The sequence below is a fragment of the Helianthus annuus genome, chromosome 12 (genome assembly GCF_002127325.2).
Source record: "Helianthus annuus cultivar XRQ/B chromosome 12, HanXRQr2.0-SUNRISE, whole genome shotgun sequence".
NCBI classification, from domain to species: domain Eukaryota; kingdom Viridiplantae; phylum Streptophyta; class Magnoliopsida; order Asterales; family Asteraceae; genus Helianthus; species Helianthus annuus.
The window spans coordinates 21,135,853-21,146,995 of NC_035444.2; the positions used below are offsets into that span (position 1 = coordinate 21,135,853).

General features: G+C 33.7%; 1 protein-coding gene, 1 long non-coding RNA gene and 1 pseudogene across 2 annotated transcripts; 2 read left to right on the forward strand and 1 right to left on the reverse strand.

Moving 5' to 3' along the window:
• The first annotated feature begins 3,177 nt into the window (after window positions 1-3,177).
• On the forward strand, window positions 3,178-8,557 carry LOC110894301. The gene is made up of 4 exons (XR_002566241.2): window positions 3,178-3,321; window positions 3,436-3,943; window positions 4,517-4,668; window positions 7,945-8,557. It is a non-coding gene; the product is annotated as an uncharacterized LOC110894301 (long non-coding RNA).
• Window positions 8,558-8,770: 213 nt separating this feature from the next.
• On the reverse strand, window positions 8,771-9,716 carry LOC110892544 (annotated as a pseudogene).
• Window positions 9,717-9,954: 238 nt separating this feature from the next.
• Window positions 9,955-10,875, forward strand: LOC110892543 (ethylene-responsive transcription factor ERN1-like). Its single transcript, XM_022139699.1, has one exon. It carries the CDS (start codon window positions 9,955-9,957, stop codon window positions 10,873-10,875), a length of 921 nt encoding a protein of 306 aa, XP_021995391.1.
• The last annotated feature ends 268 nt before the right edge of the window (window positions 10,876-11,143 follow it).

Consider the following 11,143-nt stretch of genomic DNA (forward strand, 5'->3'; position numbering starts at 1 on the left):
GCAAAAAGCAGTCCAATAGAAAGTAAATTAACTCGATTCACTTCCTTCTACAGCAATATAATGGTTAGTTTCCTTTTAATATAATTGAGCCCAACGTTCTTTGAAATAAAATCTAACAATTTGCTGAAAAATTAACCGGGCTTTGTAATATATTTGAGCTCATACATTACAGAGGTGTTTTGCTTTGAACTGGTCAAGTACATCAAACGGCCTTTGTAATATAAGTTGTGATTTGTCGTTTCAATTGTTCTAGTGATGCTTAACAGTCAAGATTTGGGATTGATTTAATTGGATTCCCTTTTTTGGGGCACTTGAATTGGACCGAGGATAACGGAAGTTTTTTGAGAGGTTTGATGGGTAAGTCATGGAGCATGACAAAATATGAGGCAAATGTGTAGGAACATGATAAGAGATTAGATATCTTGAAAAGCATTATTTGAGGAATGGTTAAGCTACCCGTTCGTTAGGACTATCACTTATCCCTAGAAGTGGCAAAATGGGTGGGTTGGGTAGTTTGGGTAATGGGGTAGGATGGGTATGGGTTAGAATGGGTTTAGGTTAGGATGAGTTTATTAATAAATGGGTTAGGATGAGTTTAGGTCAAGATAGGTTGTTGTCAAGATAGATTTGGGCATGATAAAATATCTAAAAAAATCTAAAAAATTCAAAAAATTTTAAAAAACAAAAAAATCCTAAATATAAAAAAAATATAAAAAAATAAAAAACCTACAAAATAAAAAAATAAAAAAAAAATCCAAAAAATATTCTAAAATATAAAAACAAATTCTAAAAAATCAAAAAAATTATAAAATTCTAAAAAATCAAAAAAATAATAAAATTCTAAAAAAATCAAAGAAATTCTTAAAAAAAGATTCTAAAAAAATAACAAAAAAAGCCAAAAAAAACCAAAAAATAATAAAAAATTCTAAAAAATAAAAAAATCTAAAAAATAAAAATATTCTAAAAAATAAAAAAATTTTAAAAAAATCTAAAAAAATAAAAAACAAAAAATCAAAAAAAAAATCTAAAAACAAAAAAAAACTCTTAAAATAAAAAAATAATAAAAAATCCAAAAATTCTAAAAAATCTAAAAAAACTCAAAAAAACACAAAAAATTCAAAAAAATCCAAAAAATTGTAAAAATGATAAAAATAAATAATAATAATAATAAAAAAATCTAAAATTTTTTATATTTTATTAATTTTTATTTTTTTAGAATTTTTTGATTTTTAATTGTTTTTTTTATTTTTCTGTATTTTTTATTATTTTTTCATTTTTTTTTCATTTTTTATGTTTTTTATTATGATTTTTTTATTTTTTAGAATTTTTTTAATTTTTTTTTATTATTTTTGAAATTTTTGTTATTTGTGAAGCCAACGTCTACGAACACTCAAATAGAATGAAGAATTTGCCTGTGATGCTCTTTTTTGAGTTACCCATTTACCTAGCGTAGTACCCATCGTAACTCACGAATTATTTTAAATAGATATCATATAACTCATCCTGACCCATCATTAGTTATTTATTAACCTATCCTAACCCATCCTCATTTTTTAAATAACCCAAAATAGCCCAAAAACCCCAAATGGGTTTTATTTGCCAGTTATCCCCATAGTACATATATTATTTACCATAGTACATTTGTTGGTATTTTCAGTAGCTTTTTCATTTTGCAGTCGATGTGATGCCCTTTTGGTGTATTTACTCGGCTTGCTGCTTCTTTTGAGTAAGCACAATCATATCTTTTGCTATATGCCATCTGTATCTTCTTTCTAAACTTCAGTCGATGTGATGCCCTTTTGGTTGTTGTAACCTTGGTTTTGGGGGTTTTTCAAAAAAGAAAATTGATTATTTTACTTTTCACCCAAAAGTATTTCATAAATTACTTTTAACCCAAAACTATTTGTTTTTTTTTACTTTTAACACAAAACTTTTTATCTTTTGCAATCTATCCTCACAACTTTTTTACTTTCAGCTTTGATCCTTTATAGTTTTCATTTTCCACAAATTTTTCGCTTTATGCTTTGTTTTAAAATTTTATGACTTAACACATCGCAATGTGCGTCTTTGGTTTAACGTTTTTGCGTTTCGTTCTTAATTTTGCGAGTTAACACGACGCAACGTGCTTGTGTGGGTGAACGTTTTTATATCATCTATTTTTTTCCCGTTTGATCGGTTTAACATAATGTGCGCGTCCTAAATTGACTTAGTTATAATTAAAGAATCTCTGCCGCATTGGGACGGGTCGTAATTCTAGTTATTGATTAATAAGAAACAATAGGATACAGCCTAAGGTTTTCAAAAACTATGACACAAAGTATACTTTCAACCTTTTACATATGGAAAGTATCATATAATTTCTTGTTTCAAAATAATATATAATAAAATATAAATCGAGTTAAGTTCACGTAAAAATAAAATAAACGTACGAAACGTACGAATTGAAAGAAAGTAAAAAAAAAAAAGTGACGGTGGCATTTTGGTAATTATCAGCAACTTCAAAATTACTCTAATAGAGTAATTTTGAGCTTCTGTATAGTAATTTTGTAAAAGTTCATGTAGAGTAATTTTGGTCGTGTAGGGTAATTATCAAAATTGTAGGGTAATTATCAAAATTACACTAACCCCCCCTCCACCCCCAAAAAACCTAAACACCCCCCCCCCCTCCCAAAAAAAACCCATAAAAAAACCTAAAACATTGTAAATGTTCATGTAGAGTAATTTTGGTCGTGTAGGGTAATTATCAAAATTACTAACCCCACCCCCCAAAACCTAAAAAAAACCTAAACCAACCCCCCCCCCCCAAACTAAAAGCTAAGAACTAAACCATAAAGCTAAACCCCATAACTAAATGCTAACAAAATTACTCTACAAGACATTTTCCAAAATTACTCTACAGAAGTCAAAATTACTCTAGAGTAATTTGATAATTACCCTACATTTCCCAAAATTACTCTACATATGCTCAAAATTACTCTACAAGACACCTTTTGCTTTTTCCCCAGTAATTTTGAAGTTCCTGATAATTACCAAAATGACACCGCCACTTTTATGCTTTTCCCCCAATGCGTACGTTTCGTACGTTAATTTTATTTTTATTTGATCCTTTACCAATATAAATCAGCCCACTGGAAAAGAAAACCATGCCCCTGGTATTTCGCAAACCCCAAAAAGAAAACCCATCTAAGTGTTTTATTTCTTCTCATAAAACAGTTTTCTATGGCATCTCGTGCTCATCTCGTGTTCATAAAGTGTTATACAGTCAGATGGAGAATAATGAATTTGGATCGGATCTGGTGATGATCGCTCCCGTTTCGTAAGGTGTTCGTCGGAATCTGTTATCTTCCGAGAAACGAGATATTTTACATTTTTTTACAATTTCATTATTTATATCAGCTTTACACTTTATTACATATCCGTTTTTGTTTACTAAAGGTGGGCTAATAATTAAAGGAGCATTGTTAGTGGGCCTGTTGCTGTTAAGTTCGCGGGCTTGTGGGCTTCGTGGACGGAAGTCTGGAAGGCTGGTCATATCCCAGCATTGTAAGTGGTGTTTGTGTTAAGAAAGGGCTTTTAACAATTGTTCTTAGTTCCAGATTCTTCCTCTCGATTCTCTCTGTTATTCACCTAGGGTTTCTCATAGTTTTTTTGTTTTCAGTCGATTATTGATCTTGTGTTAAATCTTGCGTCTGTTAGTTCTTGTGAGAGTTTTAGATCATCGGTGTCTGGTTTGTTTGTTGTGACGGAGATCAAGAATTGAAAGTGTAGTTTTACTATGGTGGCTGGCGACGCCGTTGATGTCATCTAGGGTTTTTACTTACAGCAGCCAAAGTCCAAAAGAAACCATGGCGTTTGATTTCTACATCAACACAATCTTCGTCTACGTTCAATGACGTTTTCCTAAGCTTTAGATTCGAATCGACACTGCGATTGTTTCCGGTAGGTACGTGGTATCTGTCCCTTTTGTTAATCTGATAATAATTGCATCACGATTTTGGCTTAGTATGTAAATTAGATTCGATTCATGCTTTAATCCGTCATTTTGTATTTGATCTAAGAATAAGCAATAAATCGTCATTCTGTTTGTTTGATCTCTAAGTTTTGACAAAAGGAAGAGAGTTTATAAAATCTCATTATTCTTTAATAGAATAATACTTCAGTCAATTTGGCTTTATTTAGAATTTAGTTCATTTTTAGTTTAGGTTTATTCTGTAGAATGAAATTTCGTCAATAAGAATTAATAATTAAATAGAAATAAGAATAAGGAGTCTCCGGTTGACACCAAAGTTATCAAACTTAAAAAGTAAAGAAAATAACAATTATTATAATATTAGAATAATAAAATATAAAAAAAAAGTGTATCTAATATTTTATTATATTATTATAACATATTAAAAAAACATTGTTAATTCCGTTGGGGTTTTAATATATATAGATAATAATAATTATTTTATTATTTAATTTCCTTATTAGAATTCGTATGAGTTTAGAAAAAAATGCTCCTGTACATCTTTAGGGACCTGAAAAAGCTGAAACACAAGCGTATCTACCACCCGGATTATAACACATTGCTTGCGGGTGGGCAAAGGTCGTACGAATATGCGGCAAGGATTGGAGAAGAGATTGGTGGGTTGAGCAAGTTCTGGGCCAACAGCCCTCATCCGAAGGGTATGTTTTCTGGTTTATGTTCTTTTTAGGGTTTATGCGGTTAGGGTTTATGTAAAATGAATTTTCTGTTTATATCTATCAACGGTGTTTTTAGGGTTTATGTGGAAAAGGAAGATAGTTTATGTTTCTGTTTATATCAACGGTGTTTTTAGGGTTTATGTATATTTTTTTGGGTATAGTACTTGTTGTATAATACTTGATGTTCCTGCAATCTTATGTTGTTTAATCTGTACAGAATGTGTTGAATGTTAGTCTGTCTAAATGTGTTGAATCTTTTTTATGTTTTAACTATTGAATCTAATGAGAAAACTCTTTTTTTTTTTTTGATGTTATAAATATAAGAGACGTAGAGATTGGTGTTGGAAAGGAGAGGTTCTTAGTGAACTGAATATGGTTCTGAGTGAGCCGAACAAGAAGATCTTAGTGATCGAAGAAGGATTCTGTGTGAGCCGTATGAAGTTAATTCAAACTTGATAAAAATTGTTTATTTTTTAAAATTTGTTGTTGTTAATTTGTGGGGTTGTTTAGAAAACATTAATTTTATTTGAATTATTTTGTAAAGTATGTTAAAAGTGTACTTACTTTGTTGTTGGTAAAGTAATCTTTGAAACACTAACAGAGATATCTTTTTATGGTTGGTGAATGGTGATCTTGATATTTGGATCTATTTTGTGAATGTGGTGTTGGATGTTATAAGTTCGTTGACTTTTTTGTTGGTCAAGATATGGAAATTGAATGATGTTATATGAAAGTTATTGAAACTGTTTAGTGTTTGGTATGCTGTTGGAGCACAAAAACTGCTACTTTTTTTAATATGTGTTTGGTGAAACAGTTTCACTTGACTGTTGCCATAACATAAAAACGAGTATTAGATACTGTGTTGTTTAGTATGTGGGTCCACCTCTGATCAGAAGTTATATTTGTTCTTTATGATTTGCAAATTGAAGGCTGTTATTTGACTATTGTGGTAACTGTTTAGTATGTTGCTGAAGCACAAAAAGCAGAATTTTTTTGAGATTTTTTTAGTAAATGTTTGGCGTATTGATTTTACTTGACAGTCGGATATGTAAATAACACATAAAAAACGAGTGTCGAATACTATGTAATGCATAATTAGTTGTTTAGTATGTGGGTCCGCCATAGTTGTCAATAGCGATCGTAGTTCGTAGCGATCGATATAGCGCGCTATGTAGCGTATAGGTCTAGTGTCGCTATTAGGGTTGTAGCGATGGATAGCGAGAATAGCGACACTTTATTTATTTATTTTTTTGTTTTTTTTAATATAAATAGCAATTAAATATATCTATAAAATAACTGGATTTTAGGTTTTTGTTAAATATACATGTAAAATAGCATATATATATACCGGGGTATTTTGTTAAATATACATATACAAATTATTCTAGTGTATCGCTATTCGCCCGCTATTTCTCACTATACACCATGCTGCATATAGGTAGGTACCTTATCGCTATTCGCCAATCGCCATTAACAACTATGGGGTCCGCCCCTGCTCAAAAATGATCTTGATATTTTATGATTTGCCGATTGAAGGCTGTTATTTGAATGCTATTGAACTGTTTAGTATGCTGTTGGAGCATAAAAAAAATTAATTATTAGGGTTTTTCTTTTAATTAAATGTTTGATGATTCAGTTCCTTTATGATTTGCAAATTAAGGGCTATTTTTGACTGTTATTCGAACTGTTTGCTATTTTCTTGGGAGCTAAAAAAAGCAATTTTCAGAGGAGTTTTTTTACTGGTGTCACTCTTCGATAATGTTTGATGAACCGGTATCACGTGACTGTCTGATGCGCACATAGCACATGAGAACGCGTATTTTATGTGACACCTATGCTTAGTAACTGTTTGCTATTTTCTTGGGAGCTAAAAAAAGCAATTTTCAGAGGAGTTTTTTTACTGGTGTCACTCTTCGATAATGTTTGATGAACCGGTATCACGTGACTGTCTGATGCGCACATAGCACATGAGAACGCGTATTTTATGTGACACCTATGCTTAGTACGTGGGTCCGCCCTTGATCAAAAGGGGTCTTTTTTCTATAGGATAATAATATCGTGGACAAATTCTCAATGATTTCTCAACGTGCGATGCGAACGATAGTAAATCGCGCATGTTATAAAAGTCAAACTCTAATCACTCATGAACAAAATTTTACATGTGTGATTAGGGTTTACCCCATGCGTGATTTTTCTGATCTCTTCATGCGTGATTATGTGGTTTTGTTCATGCGTAATTGGAGTTTGAATAATATAACATGCGTGATTTTAATCGTACGCATCGCACCATGGTTTAAAAAAACGGCCGAGGCGTCCGTACAGAGGCGCGCCTCGAGGCGGAACGGAGCAAAATCGTATATGAGGCGGCGCCTCAGGGACACATATTATACGTACGCCTCAGTGGTGTGAGGCGCACGTTTCGTTTCGAGGCAGAACTATTTTGTCGAGGTGTACGCGTATGTTTTAGGCGGGATAGATTAGGGGTTTTTTAGGTGCCAAACAATAAAGCTAGCGCTACTTTTTTTTTTTTTTGCTTTGTTTCTTTAAATATCTTCATAGGGTTAATCAGTATCTATATCCAAAAACACAAAATCCGATTTGCAATCTTCAAATCGTGATTCTTCTTCAATCTTCAATACATGTAAGTTTTCTTTAATGCTTTGTTTACTCGATCATTCTTAATAATGGATGATGATTGTTAATTGATTTATGGCTGATTTTAATGATACTTGCAGCTCTTAATTGATTCTGTTATGGCTGCTTTTGATGATTGTTAATTCATTCTCAATGCTATGTTTAATCGATCATGTTTTAATCTGATTCTGATGTTAATGGTTCCGATTATTGCTGCTGGTCTTGTTTTAATCTGATTCTGATGTTAATGATTCCGATTATTGCTGCTGTTCTTGTTTTAATCTAATTCTGATGTTAATGATTCCGATTATTCTTGCCGTTCTTGTTCTAATCTGATTCTGATGTTAATGATTCCGGTTATTGCTGCTGCTAATGATTCCGATTTTGCTGCTGTTAATAATACTTGCTGTATAATCCTGTAATCTGTATGTTTACTGTATAATACATGCTGTTCCTGTAATCCTATATTCTTTATTCCTGTATTATGTATTCAGCTTATTCGTTTAGATAATATTTGATGTATAATACTTGATGTTCCTGCAATCTTATGTTGTTTAATCTGTACAGAATGTGTTGAATGTTGAATGATAATCTGTCTAAATTTGTTGAATGTTTTGATTTCAGGGTTCATCCCTGGTGCTGGGCACTGGGAAAGGATTATAGAACAAGGCAACGGAAGGTGCTTTTACGATGTTAAGCCTCGGAATATAAGCGAAAATGAGAACCTCAAAGGCCTCCAATTTTAACGAGTCGTTTTTTTCATGCCAAAAGAGCCTAAAGTTGATGAGGTTGAGAACCTCCTTGACCATGGCAAACACCTACTCGACGCCAAACAAAACGCACAACTTCACTTTTTTGCCAACGCAAAAGCCAAGTATCACGCGTGGGACCTTGAGAAGACCGCCAGGAAATACGGCTTGTTTTGCAACAAGCAAATCCGTATACCATGGGGTGGGTTAAAGCGGATTGGATTATATAACATCGTTTCATTTTCGTTTGAGGAGGAGGCCGAGGCCGAGGAGGAGGAGGAGGAAGCGGGAGGAAAGTGATTTCGTTTTCGGAAACTGTCTTTTGTAAACGCGTAGTAGTAGTAGTAGTTAACTGCCTTAGTACGTGTATATATATGACTTGGTCAAAACCATTGTGAAGGTAGTTAAGAAGTTGTGATTAATGCTACACTTGCATCCTTCAATGGGTGAAATTTGTTCCGAGTAAAGTTTTACTACACTTTCTTGCATTTTTGCGCCAGTTAGTTGATAGTGAAAGTAGTTATGAACTTGTGATTAATGTTGTTGTGTTCTGTTTCTTTCTTTCTGAATGATGGTTTCTTAAGTTATTTCAGATTAGAGTGTTCTTGGTGAATTAGTTTCGTGATGATGGTTATCACGCAGAGAAAAAGTTCATCTGTTACATGTGAGTATAATGGAAGTTCTTTTCAACATGTTATTAATCAGAACTTGGAGACTAGGTAAGTTAAGTTTATATATACTACTATATAACATGGCACTAGAAGCTCCCCATCAAAGCTCTCGGGTTTACCCGATGCTACAAGTTCTTTGAGCGTAAAAAGAAACGGCACATGCTCACCGCCCGGAAGCTGAACGGTCACTGCAGCGTTTTTTCTTCGAACTTGATGGTGCCATCTTGAGATACTTTCAACGGGCCCTTAATTTCGTCAACAGGGCAGGTTCAAGGGGTCATCAATTTGGGTTTTTGGATGTCAGTTTTGAATACAACTTTTTGGCATTTGTATCGACCAGGTTTGACCGCAAAGCCCTTGACTCCGCCTTCAATGGTTGGGCACTGGTTGGTTGTATATGTTCTTTTGACTTCCATGTATATCTTACTTTTGGATTTCAAAATACGTTGGCCTTTTTGGACCTCCTTTAGCACTGGCTCCTTGTTTTAGCATCAAGAAATATAAATAACAATATAAGTTTTTGAATAATAAGATCAAGAACCTGAGAAATATACTGAAACGAGGGCAAATGTTGCAAGAGCAAAGGCGGCGATCTTGGCTGCATCGATGCATTTGTGTGCAAGGTCCTTGAGATCAGCCTGAAGGGAGTGGCCCTGGCTTCATTCGACTCGACACCGAAGGCCTAGCAAAGGCGAGCTCTGGGAAGACTTGAGTTGCAACTGGTTCGCTAGACCAACCTTGGTTGGCTGCATAAATGTGGCAGCAACTTGCAATGAGGTTGTGAAAGTGAATAACCTTTCCAATTTCGACTATTCATTGTCCTGTTTAGATTGATGCCACCTCTTTGCTTTCTAGGCTTCGATTTAATTAAGTAAATAATAACTCTTGATTTACCCATAAAAATGATGAATCATCAATCACGCATACACGTTAGAGCGTGTTACCTTGCAAAATATAGATCGAAAAAGTAAAACATAGAAAAGAATAACTAATTCGGCTTAGGACTCGGGAGTTTCGACGGAGCTGTTAAACCATAAAAAATAGACGTAAGAACGTTGAACCATATGCGCGCGTTGCAGCGTGTTAACTCACAAAATTTGAAACGAATCGTAAAACGATAAATTTGTAAAAGAGGTAAAGTATAGGGACCAAAGTTGAAAGTGGAAAAGTGCTGTTAGAAAATGTTTGTGATAAATACGTAAAAGACGAAAACTATGGGGTTAATATCAACAACTTTGTCATGCAAACGGCCCTCGGGAAGATGGGTGGCCGAGATTAAAGACACCATACAACAAATAAGAGTATGGTTAGGGACGTTTGATACCGCTGAGGAGGCTGCTAGAGCTTATGATGAAGCGGCGTGTTTGCTTCGCGGATCAAACACAAGAACCAATTTTTGGCCGTGTAATCCGTCTAACAAGTCTCCTGCTCTTTCTTCCAAAATCACTAATCTTCTGCTTCAAAGACTTAAAGCAAAGAATGGTGGCAGTCTTGAAAATATTGGTGCTTCTTCACATTCTTTACAAAATCATAGACTTCAAGAGTCAACCCATGTTCAAGATTCTGACTTTAACCAAATCTTTGACATCCCAGATGCCACTAGTGATAGTTTTAGTGCAAGTTCTGAATATTGTTCAAGAAATGATGTTTTAGGTGAGAATTATTTAGTTGGAGATGAGCCTAAAGTGGAGGAAAACAAAGAGATTGACTTGGGTTTGACCGATTTATTATGTGTTGACAATGTTGTTGACTCATCCATCAACTATTCTCTATTTGAGATTGCAGATGAAATAACCAAAGAAAACTACATTGAGGACCCATCCATGCTTAGTGAAGCCATGAAGAGAATGAAGTTCGAAAGGAATGTTTCGGCTTCTCTTTACGCATTTAACGGGATATCTGAATGTTTGAAGATGACGGAGAACCGAAGGCATGAAAAGTTATCAACGCTTGGTCCGAATCATAACGTAGAAAATGATTTAGGTGACGTAGTAGAAGAGAAATCCGAAAATGGACATAGTTTCACTAGTATGGAATCATTTTCGTCTTCGAGTAGCAAGGAAGGAGATGAAGCTTATCTTTGGAGTTCTTTTGATCTTGATTCACTAGATGTGTTCTTTAGAGGATCAAACTAATTCAAAAAGGGGTAGCGGCGCAACTTGTAGCCCGTTTACCAACTATCTCGATGTAAATTATTATTCACCTTTAATAAATTAAGATTCCAATTCCAAAAAAAAAAAAAAAAAAAAAACTAATTAAGGGTCTAGATATCATCCTTCATGGGTTATACTCATATTATTCAACACTTTATTATTTATATTTCTTGATTTTTATATGCTAATTAAAGATATGATTTTAACATATTCAGTAGCCATCTTGTAACCATTTTTCAACAGTTTTCTA

Coding starts and splice junctions, on each gene's coding strand:
- LOC110892543 (XM_022139699.1), top strand. CDS start 9,955: ATGGGGTTAATATCAACAACTTTGTCATGCAAACGGCCCTCGGGAAGA.